Source organism: Pelodiscus sinensis, chromosome 22 (genome assembly GCF_049634645.1).
Source record: "Pelodiscus sinensis isolate JC-2024 chromosome 22, ASM4963464v1, whole genome shotgun sequence".
Taxonomy (NCBI): Eukaryota; Metazoa; Chordata; order Testudines; family Trionychidae; genus Pelodiscus; species Pelodiscus sinensis.
The window spans coordinates 11,239,016-11,259,255 of record NC_134732.1 but is presented as its reverse complement, the minus strand read 5'-3'; the positions used below and the strand labels follow the sequence as shown (position 1 = coordinate 11,259,255).

Genomic DNA, 20,240 nt, shown 5'->3' with positions numbered 1-20,240 from the left:
GTTCTGTCGATTTTCTCACGCAAAAACGCGCTTTAGGTGTGGATGCTCCTCCAGTTTTTCCACAAAAATGGCCGTTTTTGAGCAAAAAAACGTTTAGGCTACGTCTACACTGGCCCCTCTTCCGGAAGGGGCATGTAAATTTCAGCAGTCGTCGTAGGGAAATCCGCGGGGGATTTAAATATCCCCCGCGGCATTTAAATAAAAATGTCCGCCGCTTTTTTCCGGCTTTTAAAAAAGCCGGAAAAGAGCGTCTAGACTGGCCCCGATCCTCCGGAAAAAGTGCCCTTTTCCGGAGGCTCTTATTCTTACTTTGAAGAATAAGAGCCTCCGGAAAAGGGCACTTTTTCCGGAGGATCGGGGCCAGTCTAGACGCTCTTTTCCGGCTTTTTTAAAAGCCGGAAAAAAGCGGCGGACATTTTTATTTAAATGCCGCGGGGGATATTTAAATCCCCCGCGGATTTCCCTACGACGACTGCTGAAATTTACATGCCCCTTCCGGAAAAGGGGCCAGTGTAGACGTAGCCTTAGTGTAGACATAGCCTGAAAAGTGCACCTGGGTGGAGAAGGGGCCCTAAAGAAATGACACATCCCAACATGAACACAGCTGCTTTTCACAGTAGCTGTGAGTGCCGTAATTCATGGGAGAGGGCTGTGCTCGAGATGGGGGGGGAGATGTATGATTGGGGTTAAAGTATCTCTGGATAGCTATTCCATATTAATGACCACATGCCAAATCCTCAGATGCTGTAAGTCTGCAATTCTCTGTGGATTTCTATAAGGCTGTGCTGATTTACACTTGCTGTGAATCTAGCTAAGGTTTAGTCAGATGCGCCAGGCACCCATCATTTAGTCGTAGTATGTAAAGGGGACAGTGTCAAGTTAAAAATGATGTAACATCCGCTCGCTGTGCAGGAGCAGACAAAAAAGCAACAGAACGCTTTTGCGCAAGGGAGCGTCCACACTGCATGGACACTTTTGCACAAGAAAGCTCTGATAGCGATTCACAGAATGGCCATCAGAGCACCTGTGCTTTTTCCAATAGGGGTTTCTTGCGCAATAACCCCTCCAGAGCGTCCACATCTCCCTTTTTGCGCAAGAGCTGTAGCGCAAAAAGGAGTTATTCCTCGTGGGAAGAGGAATAACTCTACTGGCAAAAGCCCTTTGGTTCTGTCAATTTTCTTGCGCATAAATGCGCTTAAGGTGTGGACGCTCCTCCAGTTTAAAAAGGGATAGAGACTAAGACAGAGAATATCTTATTGGCTCTCTGTAAATCCATGGTACACCCACATCTTGAATACTGTGTATAGATGTGGTCACCTCATCTCAAAAAAGATACATTGGCATTGGAAAAGGTTCAGAAAGGGCAACAAAAATGATTAGGGATTTGGAACGGGTGCCATATGAAGAGAAATAAAAAAGACTGGGACTTCTCAGCTTACAAAAGAGAAGACTAAGGAGGGATATGATAGAGGTCTATAAAATCATGACAGGTATGGAGAAAGTGACTAAAGAAATGTGATTGACTTGTTCCCATAACATAAGAACTAGGGATCACCAAATGGAATGTATGGGTAGCAGGTTTAAAACAAACAAAAGGAAGTTTTTCTTCACTCAGTGCACAGTCAATCTATGGAGCTCCTTGCTAGAGGAAGTTGTGAAGACCAGGACTTTAACAGGGTTCAAAAAAGAACTAGATACATTCATGGAGGTTAGGTCCATGAATGGCTATTAGCTAGGATGGGTAGGAATGATGTCCCTAGCTTCTGTTTGTCAGAGGCTGGGAATGGGATCACTTGAAGACTGGAGAGGGATCACTTGATGATTCCCTGTTCTGTTCACTCCCTCTGGATCATCTGGCATTGGCCACTGTCGGCAGACAGGATACTGGGTTAGATGGACCTTTGGTCTGACCCAACGTGGCTGTTCTTATGTATTTAGTGGCACTGGAACATTTTTAAAAGTGGGGGTGTTGAGCCCCCTTGCTGTGGTCCACCTCCAGCTGAGGCCAAGAGCAAAGGCCCAGCACGTGGGCCCAGCAGTCAAGACCCTGGGTGCTGGGTTCTTAGCTGCTGCCCCACATGCTGGGGGCTTGTATGCCCCTCTCCCCCGCCATGTGCAGGTCTCTAACCAGGACCCCAGTATGTGGGGTTGACAGCAGAGACCCCGGTGTGTGGGGTGGCAGCTGAAAATGTGGTGTGCAGGATGGCAGCAGAGACCCCGGGTGCTTGGCTCTTGCTTGGGGATGCTGTAGCATCCCCTTCCACTGCTAGTTCCTATGCTTATGGATGTATTTATTTTTTAAAAATGTCTTTGTGTGTTATTAGCAGCCCCTGAATTAGATTTTTATAAAGTCTCCAGAGTTAATCTGCACTTTTCCTGATGATTGTTTCCATTCTGCATTCTTTTCTGCTGGAATGTTGAAATAGACTGGCCATATTTCATTTATTCCTAGTCACTTTCACTTTCTGTTTCCCATGCTCTGGCTCAATGTTGTGTTGTCTGCATTACAAACACATGGGAATGGGCAAACTGATTTCATTGAGATTTTAAAAAGCAATTATCGAAACATTTTTGTTAATCTCATGTTTGCTTGGGTTTTTTGTAAACCCTGCAACCAGCCTGACAATCAGCCTGACAGCATCCTCTTCAGATCAGCTGGCATAAGAGAGATGTTTGGGGTAGTAGTGATAGCTCTTTAGGATCCCACCTTCCTAATTACTTAAATACATTTCACTGGCCTGACAGATGCAGTTTGTTCTTAGGGCTCACCTTTCTTCCCTACAGTGGGAAAGAAGGAATGGGAAAAGAGAGAGGCCATAACTGGATCCCTGAAACTTGGAGTGAGAAAGCTGGATCCATATCACCCATGGTTATGCAAAATGAAAACCTGAATGACAAAACATAACCTACCCCTTTGACTCCGCCTCCCAACCTCACACTTCTATGCAGTAGAGATATAAAATCCCGTTTAATTGCTTACCTGGTTAAATGTGATGTTTAATCAGTTAACCAATTAAAGGAAAGGTGCCTGGCCAGAGCAGCGCCTGCCTGTGACATGCCTGGGCTTACCATGGTCTGGGGCTGCTCTGGACATCCAGATCAGACCCTGTCCGTGGCGGGCCCCAGGGGGCTGGAACAGCCCCCTGTCCATGGTGGGCAGGGATCTGCTTCAGCCCCCATGGGTTAACCAGAACTGGCAAGCATTGCCCGTTAAGGGTGATGTTTACCGGTTAACTGGTGAACCTTTCACATCCTACTATGCAGTCCATCTTTAGATGGAATGGAGTAGGAGGAACTTCAGGGAAGCACAAAAAAAAAGGAATAAAGCTGGTGAGTAAAAAGGCAAGAGGAGAGATCCGTGGAACAGCAGAGAGCAATTAGATCAACCAAGGCGAAGAAAAAAGTGAGAGGCTCGGTGTGTCCAGCCTTCATCGCCCGTGGAGAAGGCTTGCTGTGAGAAGGATCCCTGGATGCATCCGTCCATTTTGTTGGGCTCATGGTTTCACTTTCTCTGTCCCTTCCCACATGGCATTTCCATGCATTTGTAGAATCCCCTGGTACTTGGCAGCACATGGGCCCCACAGCAATGCTCACCTGCTTCGATTTATCTGTGGAGTGAACCAAAATTTCACTTCTCATTTTGCCTTGTGTTTTTCTCTTCTCTCTTTTTCTTGCGCTCTCTCTCTCTCTCTCTCTCTCTCTCTCTCTCTCTGCCTCTGTCTGCTTTGCTCTTCTTTCTTCCTTCTTGCTTCTTCCCTCCCTCCCTGTCACCGTGCAGAACGGGTCTCTTCACGCCTGACCTCGCTTTTGAAGCCATAGTGAAAAAGCAGGTGCAGAAGTTGAAGGAGCCAAGTCTGAAGTGTGTGGATATGGTAGTGAGTGAGCTCACATCCACCATCAGAAAGTGTAGCGAAAAGGTAAAGAAACCAACAACATAAGGAAAGGGCAACGCATCACCCCATACACACATGTCCTTTCATACACATATGTCCTTTCTGTGCACCCCTCAGGGCCGGGGCTCACATCAAAAGACCAATAAAAATCTAGTGAGAGAACAAGTAGTACAGCTATGGAAGTCTGATTCTGCTATCTAAATAAGCATCTGATGGATGGAAGCAGCCCACGGGCATTGGGGCAGCGTGAAAAGTAGGGCCGAGGGATCAGACCCCAGCTGATGGATCTTTCTGTTGCAAATCAGAAATCAGCTGACTACAGCTGAATGTTTGCTAGCCAACCCTCATTCCTCCCTCCAGTACCTTGGCAAGCAGCTTGATGTAGAGTCCCCCCTGCGAGTCCCTCTTCCTACTCTTCCTGATCGCACGTTGAAAACCTTTCTGTGTCCCTTTGTTGCTTCCTCTTTGGAAATCCAGACATCTTAGTACAAGGCAACAAGTTAGAGAAAGACCTTAAAAAAAGAATCCAGGTGTCTTGTCAGATTATTGAGCCACAGAATAACCCCAGGCACTGTCCAGATGACAGAACTCTATGTCTTGTTGTTCTCATTCACCTGCTGATCTTTAATGCCACAGATTATGCTAATAGAGGCAGAAGGATGAATCTTGTGCTGCTCCCCCCTGCCCCCAGCAAAGGAAAAGAGGCAAGTTTTAGGGTGACTTAAAGAGCTGCAGAGGGAGAAAAGGGATTGCCCATTTAAATAAGTAGAAATCATTGTATGTGCACTAATACTTGTACCTGGGGGAAAGTGGGTTGGTTTCCTAGGCCTGTATGGTACGGTACAGTATGGCAGCCACTCCTCTCTTTAAATAGAAAAGTAGAGCAACTAATTAATAAATTAATGCACCGAGCAAACGCTAAAATCCTGCACCCCACTGGCCCAGCTGAGCAAGTTTCTCTTCAAGGTGAGTTAAAGGGGGCAGCACCACTTGTTCCAATTACAGATGCCTCTATAAAAATTAGCCACAATGCCTTTTCTGCATTGGAGGGTCTGGTCTGGCCAACATATATAATCCCAGAGTATGGGGGAGGGATTAGGATGAGACAGGCGGGAAAGAAGGGAGAATCCAGTAGAAATTTAAGAGCTCAGAATAATGGCAAGAGCTGAAGGTTGGGGGATGAAGGGACCCCGTTGTATGCTGCAGGGCTGATCTCAGCGGCTACTGCACTTTGCTCATTGCCATCCTTCAAGCACTGTTGCTCTATCCCAAAGGTTTTCTTTCTCTAACTCCTCCTGTTTTCCAGCTGAGCAGCAGACTCTCCTCCATCCTCATTCCTTTCCCCCCACCCCTCCCCCCCACCCCCGGTGTTTGCTTGTAGTAGTTTTGGTTTGTTTCTACCGATTCTTTTTTTTTCTGACTCTGATTGTAGTTGTGTCTTCAGAGGAGAGAAATCAGTGTAGAGGGCAAAAAAAATAAAAAAATACCCCAGTGGTTGTGGACACTACTTTCCTTACAGTAGGCCACCCTGGTCATATGGCTGGGGTCTTACTCATCCACCTTCTGTGGGTTTTGAAACTCATTTTGGCATGGTAGGATGGACAGTTTTGACACTGGAGGAAGAAAGGGAGAATAGAGATTTCCTAAAGTGGAGATTAAACAATGTAGTTGTACAGTCAAGATGTGCATTTCCATGTCCAAGCCTCTGAGCATACAAAACAGGAACAGAGGCAAGGGGGAAATGTAATTGATAAGATGGACAAGAGTCATCGGGGATGAAGGAGGAAGAAGAGAAAATCCCATATAATCTAGTGTTGGATTGAATCCTGCAGTCTTTGCACAGTCCTTCTCTAGAGACGGTCCCATTGTAGTTGATGGGAGCTTTGCTGGAGCAAGGACTGCAGAATTTGGTCTCTAAAAATCAGAGATGGAAAAAACTTTGCTCAGTTGTTTGGCCAATGCAAAGTTGCTCCCTACATCTGTCTGATTGGCTTAGGGAGCTACAGAATCAGGATGGAAATGCCTGGACTCTCAGGACTGGCAGGTTCAAATCCTGACTAGACTGTCTCAGGCCTTCATCCCACCAAAGGCGAAGAGTTGATGTTTGCTCAATGTCCTTGATCCAGATTTGGAATGGGTTTGAATTGGGCTTTGGGTTGTTACAATGATTTATTAATATTGCTAGTGACAGTGCTCTCAGTGTACCCTGGGCTTTGTAAGCAGACAAGAAAGTCCCTTTCCAAAGGAGCTCGCAATCTCAGGACAAACTTACATTCAGATACATTTAGGGAGAGTACAAGATATAAAATGATCTAGGCGGGCTAAATCTCATCTTGGCAAAATGCACTTGAGAGAATATACATGTCAACTAGATTTTTTCATAGACAACATAGCAGCTGTGAGACTGTATGCTGGGAAGGTAGAGCCTTGCAGATGAGTTCAGGCGAAGGGTTTTTCATGCATGGGGGCAATGTGGAAGAAGCAACAGAGATGATTACGCAAGAAGCTGATAAATAGAGTATCAAGATTGTCACCATTAGCAGGGCAGAGGATGTGGAACAAAATGAGGCTTGACAAGGAGGGGGAGCTGAGCTATGTAGGGCTCTGAAAACAGTGGCAAGAAGCTTGAACTGAATGGGGTAGCAGAGAGGAGAACAGAGTTCTAAAGTGTGTGTATGAGAGAAATTATCAGGATGTTTGGCAGGGAAGATGACTTTAGAAGCAGCATTTTGTGCAGATTGGAGGGGGCAATGGAGGGAGATGGTGTGGAATAAAGTGGGAAATTCTGAGAGCATGATGGACAGATTTAGCAGTAGGGTAAGCTGCACACTTTCTAACTGATATGTAGCACTTGTGCATTATTTCATACACCTGGGGCTGCACACTTGCTTGCTCTCCAGTTAAACGGGATAAGGACTAGTTAATATTTAGATCAGACCTCCAAAGAAAGTCTAGGTGTTACAGAAATTGTCACGGCAGAATACCCAATATTCCACCATAGTGATAGAGAATTGTGCTACCTTTGGTATGAGACATAATATTGAGACTCTGTGTTTATTAAAGACCCACAAACTTTTCATAAGAAGAGTGTTAATCCAAGTGCCCTGGGTATTGGGAGAGCTTACATTCTGCCTCCCCACCAGCTGAATTTCATGCAGCCTCAGTTGCACAGAGTATTCTTGACTATCTGTTCAAGTCTGCTGCATGATATTGTGGGTGCTGTGAAAAACTATCTAGAGTGGGCTGGATTTCAGTCTGGTGGATGAAGAGAGCCTATATGAGCAGTTCGTAAAGCACTTTGAGATCATTCAGGGTGGAAAAAGAGATTATTATTAACAGCTATAATAATTAAAGATCTGCAGAAGAGGCAAAGCCATCTGTTCTTTGACGCCTTTGTTAACACGGCTTAGCCATCTGAAGATACCATTGACTGATACCAAAGAGACAGTTCCTTACATGGCCTGATTCAAAATTTATTTACAGCAGTGAAATTGAGTGTAGCTCCCTTCACATCAGTGGAAAACTGATGTGAAAAGAGAATCAGAGCCAGTGCATCCAGGAATACAGCATCCCATCTGGTGGGTTTAAAAAAGCAGGGACTCTGTGGCCAAACTGCACTGCAGAGCCTTATGAATCCAAAAGGGTGCCTTTCCGAGCAGGATGCTTTCTGTCCAAGATCTTAAGATTCCTGACGAACAGATGGACCCAAGGATAGGGTCCCAGAGCTGTGTCGTCAGGATCTCCCTGGGGCTAGGATGTTTTAAGAGAGGGTCTTTAACTTGCCTTATGACTAGAGAGGGAAATGCAATGAGGGCAGGGGTGGAAACTCACTTGAGTGTGAAAATCCACCCCAGACCGGCTGAGAGCCCCTGGCAGGATCACCTGCTCTCCCATCTTTCTGAGTCATGGCATTTCTGGGTGCAGCTTGCACTGCTGACATTACCCCCACCCCTTGCATCCCACTGCATGTGCCCCAGTGGTATGGCATCTTGTGGCCTGTGTTCATGTCCCCCTTCTTACCCACCTTTGCTTCTCCCACGCATGCCCAGGTATGAGGCTCCTGCATGACATCCTGTGAACATGGTGCTGTTGGTTTCTTTTGCTTGTAACCTGTGCTGGTGGATCCTGATTTGAATAAACTGAGAACGTTTCGCACCTCATTGTGCCTTTGTTCGTGTTATTTATTCTTTTTTTGTCCTTGAATCAAAGAAGCTGAGATTTGCTTAGAGATTTTCCAACTTCCTGTTTTTGATTCTTTGACAAGAAGCACTCCCCCATCCCAGAAGAAAACAGGAAGTGTTGCCTCTCCCTTTAAAGCAACAAGCAGCCAAAACTATACAGATCCAAGAGAAATCCTGTGTGCCCCTTCTTAGGGTTTGAGGGGAGCCCATTTCCACATGGGACCACCTTCAATGTCAGCAGAAAGCCTCTTCCTATCAATCTGGAGCTAATGACATTCAGAACAGAAGTGTCTCTATAAAGAGAGGGGCCTGATTCACTTCTTCCAGCTGTATGCCGGGGCAACTGCATTGATTTCAAAGGCATGACAATGATGCAATAAGCCTGAAGTGATGAATCAGGCCCAAATACCTCAGAACTTGACAGCAATTGCCCTATACCTTCCAGCTTCCACTGGTGGTTGTGCCGGGTCTGGGCTGATTCCTGAAGTACATTGACATCGTCCTTTATTTATAACAATCAAAAAGCCAAATCAGATTTTATAAAACCCCCATAAGATCATCAGAACTGAAGCCGTGCAACACTAAAGCCAATGAGAGACATGGATAAAAACGTAGCCCCAAATAGGAAGAGGAGATAATAATGACTGTGATGATGTCAGGAAATCCCAGATAGCATTAAATTGTCCAATAGAAGTATTTCAAAATAACATGACAAAAGGGGGGAACCAGCTTTCCAGAGAGGGAGGGAAAGGATCTGACCATGGGTCTGGAGTTGAGTCTTTAGCTAATTTACACTTTGCTCTTGCACAGAGATCTCCGGTGGTGCTACCCTATTGGGCTAGTGCAGGACTGGGCTCTGCTGTCAGAGTGATTTGCCCAAGATCAATCTCCCCATTCCTCAGTGAGGGATACAGGCACTTGTTCCTCTCAGGAATGGCATGGGAATTAACGGGTTCATGCTAGCAAAGTACTAAGTAGAGTAGGGTTAACGGGATAAGAAAGGGGCCTGATTATTTTTGTGATTATAACAATAATGTCTAGAGGCCCTAATCAGGGATCAAATCCCCATTGTGCTAGGTGCTGTACATACATCACATGAGAGAGACAATTCCTGCCCCCAGAGAGCTTACGTTCTTTTTTAAGGAAGAAAGCAGAATGATTGCTCCTCCAGGAATCGGCCCAAACACTGCAGTAGCACCACTCTGGGATGTGATGTTTAGGAACAATGAATGGTAAAATTTCCATTCATTTCAGTGAGCCCATAATGGAAGTGCTGCCTGCAAGCCAGGGGGCTGCCTGGGGCCTGCTGGCTTGCGCTGTCACGTTTCTCATTCACAGTTTCCCCTTCGAACAATTGCAGGTGACAGTGTCCCTCCACTCGCTTTTGTTGTGTGTTACAAACTGAATTCCTCTCTCCAGGGATAAAACGAGTGATCAGTGGCAAGGTGGACTTACCTGTGAGACAAATGCTGGCTGATTGTCCACTGCTATTCACCAGTGCAAAGGGAGTGCAGAAGAGAAGTGAAATGCTACAGCCACACACCCAGCACACCCGTAAAGTTAGGGGTTGCGGCTTTCTCCTTGGGAGAAAGCTGGTTCCCTGAGAAGTTGACTGTGCCCTGCATTTCCACCTGTGGCATTGCTCATTGAGGCAGTCCCACTGTTCACTAGTGATCCAGCTAATAGAATGTGAGACCCGCTTTGATCATCTTCATTCACCCAGGATGCTCCCCTTGTGTCAGAAGATCTGTCAACACAGTACACTGTAGTTTAGATCCCATATCAGGGTGGACTATGCTATGGTGCTAAAAACTGCTGTTTAGATGTTTGGCCTTGGACTGGCCCTTGGATTCTTAAGCGCAGGGAGGGAGTTTATGAGCCATCGCTCCAGCCCACGAGGCATTATCTACACTGCAGTTTTTAGTGCTATAGCATGAGCCTGACACAGTAGGTATGGCCTTTAAGAGTGTTTGCTGCAGGTTTCAAAACGCAGTTTAGACTAAGGCCAGGAAGAGCATAGGTTGCCAATGAGACGCTGGCCTTCTTCAGAGGACTAGTCATTTGGCGTATTGGGATACAGCCAGCCATGGGCTTAAGCCCTAAAACTGGGATTTTAGACATGCCCAAGGCTGGATGTGTTTAGATCTGTAGATGGGGCTGAGCCCCTCACCCTGTAGAACAGATTAGGCTGGCAGTAGTGTGGCCTTCAGGCATAGGGGGGCTGCTGCTGAGGAGATGGGCTGTTCTCTGAAGAAGCTCAAGGCAGAGTGTATAAGATCTTTGGCCCCACAGGAACTTGGGAAAATCTGTCTGCAATTCTGGCTTTCCCGTGCCATTAGCCCTCTAGAACCCTGTTATGGTTTGGAGTGGAGCATTTTTCCTCAGACCCTGCCCCACTTTCCCATGTGCATGTGTTTTCTCTCTTCTGCAGCTCAGCCAGTACCCTCACCTGCGGGAGGAGATGGAGCGAATTGTTACTACACACATTCGTGAGCGGGAAGGCAGGACCAAGGATCAGGTAGGGCTTTGGGGCTTGCCTGAGCGGGGGATGCAGAGGGGAACCTTTAGGGGAACATCCTGAGCCAGAGGTGGGCAACCTGCAGCCCAAGGACCATATGTGCCCATCAGGGTTGTGTGTGTCGCCCGCAAGACATTTTGTTGACCATTGCCCCATGCACAGAGTTGGCAGATTCCTCCAGTTTCCATCCACGTCAGTTTTTTTGGATCAGTATTATGAAAGTGATATGCACATAAAGCAAGGGCACGTGAGGAGAGGTGTGTGCTGACAGCACACAACATTAACTGTGCTCTCTCTGCATCCAATCAAAGCACCGCTACCATTCAGTCAGCACACCCCGCAAATTCTAAGTGCACAAGCGCAGTTCACAAAACTACTATTCCCAGGAGACCATCTTGGTTACTAGAGTCTTGTGGCCCATTGAGATGAAGGAGAGCCATTCAAGTGGCCCACTCACTAGCCTTGGTTGCCTATTGCTGGTCTGAGCTGTAGGAATACAGATGGGCCTTTGCTGTAAAGTTGAGATCTGGAGCTGAACACCCACAAAGCTCAGGGAGCTGCTGTCTGAGAAGAGCAATAAGGCAACTAAGTTTTGGCTCCTGCTACTTGCCTTTGGGGCAGTGGCACCCATCCTTTGTCTCTCACCCACTTTCTTTGTGTCTTTGTCCCCCAGGTCATGCTTCTGATAGACATTGAGCTGGCATACATGAACACAAACCACGAGGATTTCATTGGCTTTGCCAAGTAAGCACCAGTGCCCTGAACTACTTCTCCTCCTGTCCCCATTCCCTATGACCTTGCTCTGTATGTGCTCTGGCAGGTGGGCTGCAGGACATGGCTGCAAAGCCCCATGGGTGGAGAGTTTGGAGCAGTTTGCCATCCCAGCTTTAAGGGGAGGGTGAAGTGAGGTCTAATGTGCAGGATGGGGGTGAGAGCAGTTTTTGTGGTATCCTGACATACCCCAACTTTATTGTGTCTTGCTTCAGTCCGCCCCAGCCACAAGGCCAACTCACTCTTTAATTGGTTGGAGGGCTATTGTGAGGCACCTCGCCCTCTGGGAGTAGGTGTGTTGCCACCTCATGCCCTTCTGCCAGCCCCAGACTTCTTGGGAAAGAAGGAGTGAAGCTGGGTCTCCCATGTGGCTTCGCAGAGTGAGCACTGAGCTTTCTAGATGTAAATCAAAGAGCAAGTCAACAATGCCATGACTGGCATGCCAACCATGTCATTCCCCACTGAGAGGAGGGATGAGCTGGTGGTTAGAGGGCAGGCCCGAGAGACCATGTTCTGAGTGTTTTACCAAATGCAGAGCAAAACCTGGTCTCTCCCCCTAAGAGATGATGCTGTAATTGAGACCAACAGTACTGTTCAGACAGGTAGGGCCAAACCTGAGCCTACCACAGTCAAAGCTTGTTTTGCAGTTGAAGGTCTAGATTTGTTGCAAAATGCTGCACTGACCAGCAAGTGCTATGATGTCAAAACACTTCAGAGCTCTCTCTCTCTTGCTCCTTTCTTCAGTGTATTAATGTTAAAAGGCTTCATAGAAGACCTGTTTACAGGAGGAGTTTGACAGAGGAGGGGATGGTTGCACGAGAAGAGGGCGGGAGCTACAAATCTAGTGGATGGCATGGGAGAGAGAATGAAGGCCGGAGTAGAGGAAGACTAAAGAGGGGGTGGTCAGCAATTAGTTTAGGACGGGTCGGCTGCTTATTGCCCACCCCTGGTTTAGGAGATGCATAGGGAGCAAAGAGTTGAGTAGGTCAGGCTGAGAGCAAAGATGTAGATGGGGTGGGACTATACAGGGCTTGGAAGTTGAGGGCAAGAAACTTGAATGTGCTGTTGCAGAAGCCTAGAGGGAGCAGGATTCAGGAGGAAAGGGGGAGCTGAATGAACTTTTGAGTGTCTCTCATCCTGTTTGCAGTGCTCAACAGAGGAGTAGCCAGATGAGCAAGAAGAAGGCAGCTGGCAACCAAGTAAGTTCCCTCCTGCTTGAGGTGCTGAGAGGGATGCATAGCTTGCTTGACAGGTGTCAGTCGAGCAAGTGTTGAGCCAGCCACAGCAACACTTCAAAGGCAGAAAGAGAGGCCGATGGGAAGAAAATTAGAGAGACACCTTAGCCCCACAGAAATGTGTGGGCCTAGGGAAACTGGTGGGAAGGATGAAAAAGAAGCATTTATGAAGAATATGGGCTGTCCCCCCCTGCAAAGGACCAATGGTTATATATGGAGCTGGCATTGTCCTCAGTGAGACTAGGACTGTGGATGTGTATTAGCTGCTTAAACACAAGGGCCAAATCATGTTTTTTGCAATCTCTGTTGCAAGCCCACTGGCTTTGAGTTGACCCAGAGTAAGTGAGTGGAGGAGCTGGTCTATCAGAATCACATGAAGGAGATTGACAAGCTAGTTACAGGGACTTGAATCATCTGCTCTAGCTGAGGATCAGAGCTCAAAAGAAGAGCGCTGCAGACTTAGTGCAGGGTGGTATGCAGGATGCAAGACTCTAAAAAAGGGGAGACTGGGATCTTTGTGCAGGGAACTGGTGTAGAAACTGTGACACTTCGTATATGATGGCCTAGTCTTCTTCCATTGTCATCATGGCATTGGGTGCTGGGCAGAATCTGGAGCATCTGAGTTTCATCCATTTCTTTAGTTGACTTTGCATTTCCCTGATGGATTCACCATGCTTTACAGCTGGGCCAGCCACACACTAGATAGTTAAATTGTCAAATGGTCCAGTCGAGAGCTGAAAGTGCAGGGGGGATGTTCAGGGATCTAGCCAGATAAGCCACTGCTTTCTGGATAGTGGCAAATGTCAGTGTTAATTCTGCTCACATCCCTGGATGCTCCATTCATTTCTCCTAGCTACACTTGACTCTTCTATACTGGCAAGAGCTGACACATGTTCTTGGATTTGGTGGGTCCTAGCAAGTTTATAGTCCATCAAAAACTGGGTTAAACTATACTCATCGGTTCCCCTGGTTCTAAACTGTCATGCCACAGAGTTTTCTTTCTCAGTCATCTCTGTTGACCATCTGAATGATCTCCCTTGTCTGACAGCCTAAGGGCAATTTGCAGAACCTCTGGGCTCATTTTTTCTGTAACTGGCAAATCCCACCTGAAAGGAAGGCTTTAAAGCCAGCTGCTCAGGGAGTTGTTTTAACACCCATCAGCACTGCTTCGGCTGGGCATCTTTATGATAGAGCCTACTCCTTTAAGAGAATTTTGAATGAAGTGCAAAGTCTTTGCTGCTTATAGTAAGTGCATGGAGCATACATGCTATTGAAAGTCAAAGGAGCAAAGATGACATTCCTGTCCAGAGTTACAGGGAAAAAGACAGTTATCTAGCCTGGAAGGTCTTAGGCAACTGCTACAGAAGGAGGGTTTAGAAGCAGTCTGGCAAATAATGTAGGTGAACAACCTCTTCCTTTCCAACTTCAAATGCTCATTAGGAGTGAATCCTCTTCAAAATATATTGGGCCACTTTTCTCTGAAACACAGTTAGAGCTTCAGAATGGCTAGAAGACTGGTTGGTAGGTTCAGCAGGATCACCTGTTTTCTATGGATGCTATTTCTGAAGGACTTCACTCAGTATCCCAGGTGCAGGGAAACCCATCCTCTCTAAAGCACCAGTGAGTACCTTGCCTTTTCCCTGGGGTGTGGGGCAGCTCTGGGGGCCAGTCCTATTCTGTTTCATTTGTGGATTTGCCTATAAGTAGCTTGAGCTTTCTTTGGGGCTCCAGGGTCTTTGATGTTTTTGCAGTTGATGTTCTAATTTGGTAACATATTTTGATTAATTTTTGAGGCTCTTTCCTCCTTCCATTTCTCTTTTCCTGGCAATAATCTCTCCTCTCTCTGCTCCTCTCTTCTCTGCTGCTGTTGCTATGGTTCCCCTTTGCAGGATGAGATCCTGGTGAGTAGAAGGCCGCTCAGCAGGCTGTGCTAATGAGCATTAATGGTGCATCTGGGGAGAGCAGGAGCAGGAAAGCACATGGACCATTCCACCTGCTACTGCAGCTGATGTTACATACAGATAAAGTGGGGAACAAAGACGGCATGTTGATATGAATTTATTTAGCTGCCTCTCTAGGGCATGTAAGTGGGTGGACTGGAGATGAAGACCTAGAAATCAGACCTGGGGTTCAGCTTTAGTGCCCTTTTCTGTTAGCAGAGAGACATTGGTCCATTGTGAATTTTAACAATCAGCAGCATGAAAAAGAGGAGTCCACTGACCCCTGCCTACAGATATGGACAATGAATGTACAGATGTAGAAACCATGCAGATGTTTATTACAAAACAGTATTCATTAATGCACAAACACCTATCTGTTCATATACATGTTGTTTTCAACACACACTAATTTTTAACATGCACAAACATACAGTGATGCACATAGGCTACTTCACATGTGCTGTAACACAGATTTATGTATGCATGTACAATAGTGAAGACCTACTATAAAATACATTCATATATATATATATATATATATATATATGTATGTATATATGTATATATATATATGTATGTATATATGTATGTATATGTGTGTGTTAACATGCTTATATTTAAGCTATTTATATGTACTCACTTTCTACTAACTCACATGTACAGGAATAGACACTGATTTAAAGTTATAAAGTACACTAATCAGTAGTCTCCTAGCTCACTCACAGAATGTCACAATGGGAGTGTATTTCTATAGTTACATCTTTCTGTACTAAAGCTAATGGACATATGTATAGGAACAGTCACACGTGTCACTTATCTCACACAGTTAAAATCAGGGTGTGAATTCCAGATGCATCATTATTCCCAGATGTTCAGTTTGTTTTCCATTTACCTCTCTCTACTTTTCTTCTTGACTTGCCTCCCCTCGAGCTCTGTGAAGCAGTTCCCTTCAGCCCCAAGTGTTGGGAAAACTCCCTATCTCTGCCGGGTTGTGCTTCCTCCTTTGCTCTTTCTAGGCGTGGCCTTTTCTGGGTGCGAGTGTTGCTGTGATTTGGTTTCTGTGGGGTGGGTCAGTGCCTGAGATGCTCTCTGCAGTTTTCTCTTCCCCTTGAGTGGTTGGCCAATGGTGTCACCCCCAACACAGCCAGGTTCTCTCCTGTCTCACTGCCACTTCCTGCCTAACCCTTCTCCTGTTTGGAGAGGGGTGCAGGCTTGTTGGTCTCAGTGTTCCAAATTAGAGAGGGGCTTTTTGGCAGGAGCAGAGAGCTGTGCTGGTCTGTGTGTGTAGGACACACTCTGTTCTCTCCCCGTCCATTAGGAGGACGAGGTTCTCAGTGCTGTGTTTAACACTGACAATTTCCATCCCCTCAGGTGATCCGAAAGGGCTGGCTCACTATCAATAACATTGGGATCATGAAGGGCGGCGCCAAGGAATATTGGTTTGTTCTGACAGCCGAGAACCTCTCGTGGTATAAGGACGATGAGGTGAGTGGCCCAGCCTCAGGGCTGGTAGGATTGTAGCTTTGGAACCGAGTTCTCTGTGGTGCTGAGAACCCTCAGCTCCCATTGACTTTCTGTGACTGAGCATTTTGTAAGAGAAGGCTTTCTTTGTGGTGGCTGGGCATTATAAATACACCATCTGTGTATTGATTTCCTGCTTTATGAAGCAGCCCAAACCTCTGGGACCTTCTGTGATCCCACAAACCAGTACCCAACCTCTCCCAGAAAGGGATGCCTGGAGATTGGGAGTCAAACCAGGATGCCATACATCATGTGGGTGGGGTATAAAACTAGGAGACCTTGAATGAAGCATACCCAGATGAAGCCCTGCACATTAATCGGGGTCCGTATGTGTTAGTGGTCCAACAATTGCTGCCCTTCGACCATATACTGCCTTGTGCCTTGTATTTGACTCTTAGTGGGGCCTTGATATTGCTTTAGTTGGAATGAGGATATTTCCTTTGAACTGTGAAAGTCATGGAGTTAATTTGGATGCACCATTCCTGGCACTGAAGAGAAAATCCAGTTGGAGGTGACTTTGCTTGGAGCTCCTGAGTCAGTAAAAAGTGGGCAGGATACTTTTCTTTCTTATTGTGGCAAGCCGACTCACTGGAGGGAGGGGATGGGTTAGCGCTCTGATACCCAGTACTTTGGGGGTATATTCAGCAGTAGCTAAAGGGACTATTTGAATTGTGGCTGAACTTGACTCTCATCTTGCATGTTCACTCGAGAGGTGTGGCCTAGTTGTCTGAGTACAGGACTCAGAGCCAGGAGGTATGGAATTAAAATACCAGCTCAGATACTGACTCCCTCTGTAACCTTGGGTAAGTCACTTTACTTCTGTGTCTGTTTCCTCATTTGCAAAATGGGAATATTAGTACTCTTCCACCTCATCTGTGTATAGGGCAGTTCAATTAATTCATGCTCACAAAGTGCCTTGAATGTGAAAGTGCAGAGTACTGTAATTAACAAACCATAATAATATATGCAGAAAATAAATGAGAAGGTAGCTGCTCTTTAAACCTGTCTTAAAAGAAAATATTCCTGAAAGTTGGGAATCATGGTTTGCCACTGTTTCCTCTTCCACTCAAGCAAGGAGCTAGATGCCAGCTGTCAGAATCATGTCTAAATTGAAGTTATATTTTGTTTATTTATTTATCTGCTATCAACAGTGTGCCAGTCATAAAGGAAGACATCACTGGCCTTTGGGCCTAAAACTCTGAATAATGGGAATGAACAGCAAGAAGGTAATCAGAATGACATGAATTTAAGCTTGAATATCATTCAACATGCCAGGAATAGAAATACTTTGGGGGCTGGCTAAAAATGGATTCAGATTCTATCCATTTTTCCAAGCAATTGTTCCAATTTACTAATGAGGAAGAGAAAGGGTCTTATAGCATGGCTTATATCTGTGCAACATACATGTAGACTGCTATGAGACCAGAATTCTCCACTCAGTTATATCAGTGGGCACGTTTAACACCCACTTTGCACAGTTGAAATGATGACACAAGATGCCAGACATTAGAGAATGAGGGCTGAAATGTCTTTCCCTGCCCAGGAGCTGGTGACTCTTTGGTTATGTCTATACTACAGAAGCACAGGCAGCTATGGTATTACAGCTGTGCAGCCAGAGAGCTGAAGTGTAGACTGCTTTTGTGTCAACAGAAGGGGTTCTTCTGTTGATGTAGTTGATCAGCCTCTAGCTGAGGCCACAGAATGGTTCTATCAACCTAGCTGTGTCTACCATGTGGGCTATGTTGACCTAACCAGTGTTTCTTGTAAGCTGTGCACTTGTTCAGCTACTCAGGAGAGATTCCAATGTTGCTGATTAGCAGAGCACCCACAGCTAGATTTTTTTGTTTCTACTGGTGGTGCACATTCACACTTGCCTCAGTGCACAAATTATTCCACACATAGATGAAAAAATCTATACACAGATGGAAAAAATTAGATGGAACATTGGACCTAACCATATTGCGTAGATCAGACTATTTTTTAAGTGTAGACCAGGCCTAAATTCAGCAGGGGCATGCACCAAACCTGTAATCAGCAAGGAACTAGAATTGATTGTGCAAAGAAGATTTTAAATCAGCCAGTCTTTTGCCAAGGCCCATGAACTCGTGAGACAGCTTCCTGGTGTGGCAATGCTGCCTCGTGGCTACATGTGCAGGTCAGACAGTTATAAGGCTTGAACATTATTTTAAATTAAAAACAGCTTCTGCATTTAGATTCCAACGATGACCGCGTAGCCCCCACCCTTCCACCCCAGCAGGGAGTGGGCAGGCTGTGGTTCCAATGAGTAATCTATATTAATAGACTCCAGATGGATTGGAGAGGAAAGGGGCGTCCCTTTTATCCTATGGGCAGGGAGGGTAACCCTGGGGGTGAATAACAGCTGGAGGTCTGCGCCACTTCCCTTCTGCACTGTGAGAGACAGAGAAGCCTAATTAAGGCAGCTCCCAACCAGCCTGCATCCCTTAAATAAATGCAAGGTGACCCAGTGCTGACAAGGCAGGAGCAGAACAGGAGAAAGGAGCCTTTGTTCTAACTGGTGAAGGGGTGGTGGGGAAGCGGGAATGTGTTTTTATTTCTGATTTTTTTTTCTCCACTCCTGCCCCCTCTCACCAGTTCAATTCCTTGATCTCTGGCCTCTGGGGAAGGAAAGGGAAGCAACTTCCACTTGGATTCCGTGACCAGGTTCAGCTTAAAGTCAGTACATTACAGGGGCAGCTTGAGGAGCCCTTGGCTTTAGAGTTCCCATCCTTACCTTCTGTCCTACACAGGGACAGGGCTGACTGTGGCCACATCTATACTTACTGCACCAGAGATGGATCTTCTGGCATTCGATTTAACAAGTGTCATAAAGACCTGCTAAATTGAACACTGAGGGTGCCCCTGGTCAATGCTGGTACTCCTTGTGAAGGGAAGCCAACAGGAGCATTTGCTTCCATTGACCTCCCACTGTGAAGACGGCACCAAGCTGGGCTTACAGTATGTCGACTCCAGCTATGTTATTTATGTAACTGGAGCTGCATACCTTAAGCTGACCTTCTGGGTCTAGTATAGAACTGGCCTCAGTCCTCCAGGGCCCTTCTGCTCTGCATAGCAACATGGATGTCTTCATCACCTATGGCCCCCTTCTGCTCCTCATTGAGAGGGGGCTTTTCCAACTCATCACTCCCAAACCAGTCTGGTAGCACCACACATGGCTGTCTCCATATGTCCCAGATCCCCTCTCTTCCCCAGAAGGAATACTCTGCCTCCCTGTCCCCCCAATTTGACAGGAGGAATGGTGTCTTCCTGTGTCACCTTGAGTGATTTTAAAGACTGTAGCCTGGGAGTCCACTTTGGTTTTGGACAGACAAAAACCCTGACTTCTTGTGCTCCTGTTGGGCTCTTGCCATAAGTTCCCCGGCACTGTTGAAGACAGCCAAAGGAAATGAGTGTGTTTAATCCTTGCATTGGTAGAAGAGTGGTTGCAGAATTTGGTACATCTAGGGGGAAAACAGGGGATGGGCTGAGGGTGGCAGGACTACACTGGGCTAGGCTAGCACCTCCCAGAAAACTGAGGCGGATGGAATGGAGCTCAGTGCTTCCCTCTCTGGCCCTATTACGGCAGGATTGGACATCAAGTCTGAATAAAGACATCTGGGTCCCATTAGTGAAATACCAGCCTGACCACAATGCTGGTTTGTTTTCTCTCCCTCCCTTCCCCCTCCTGAGAGAGGAATTGGAGCTTAAAAGTGTCTTAAAGGTTCCAGCATCAAGTGTGAGTGAGGACAGGGCTCCTGTTGCTCCTGGGAGGCTGGTAGAGCATGCTGGAGGAAGGGGAAGGGGAAGGGGAGGAGGCAGAAAACTGGCTTCTTGTTATGCCCCGCTGCCAAGAGCCCTTTGTTTGGGTTCCCTCTCCATTTTTCCTCCTGTCTCCTTTGTATGAGTCAAATCCCTGATCCAAGGAGAGCTGCAATATAGATCTGCTGCAGAAAGGGGAGTGAGCCAGATTTGGGGATGCTGCACAGGGAGTCAGCACTTCCTGGGTGCTGCTGGGTTCTGCCTCTAGGACATTTGTGGGAGAGCAAGATGGTGGATTGGATCCAGTGACCATTCTCTAAGATAGAGGGCGATCTCACTAGCACACTGTACCCCTGAGACAGTAGTGGCAGCCATGGTACTGTAGCTGGTTGGTTTTGGAGACT

The 20,240-nt window shown here is 46.5% G+C and overlaps 1 protein-coding gene across 9 annotated transcripts in view; it reads left to right on the top strand.

The window, feature by feature from the left end:
* DNM1 (dynamin 1) overlaps positions 1-20,240 on the top strand; it is a 129,818-nt gene that overhangs the window by 73,902 nt on the left and 35,676 nt on the right. For 7 of the 9 annotated variants that reach the window (XR_012897245.1, XR_012897244.1, XM_075905875.1 and 4 more), the window contains exons 11-15: positions 10,506-10,592; positions 11,266-11,336; positions 12,511-12,562; positions 14,488-14,499; positions 15,910-16,023. Coding sequence is in view for 7 of the 9 variants with exons in the window: in XM_075905875.1 (XP_075761990.1) it covers positions 10,506-10,592; positions 11,266-11,336; positions 12,511-12,562; positions 14,488-14,499; positions 15,910-16,023 (336 nt within the window). In the remaining 2 variants the exon portion in view is untranslated. The remainder of the gene's footprint in view (positions 1-10,505; positions 10,593-11,265; positions 11,337-12,510; positions 12,563-14,487; positions 14,500-15,909; positions 16,024-20,240) is intronic. The other 2 variants (XM_075905878.1, XM_075905873.1) reach the window with 1 other exon arrangement.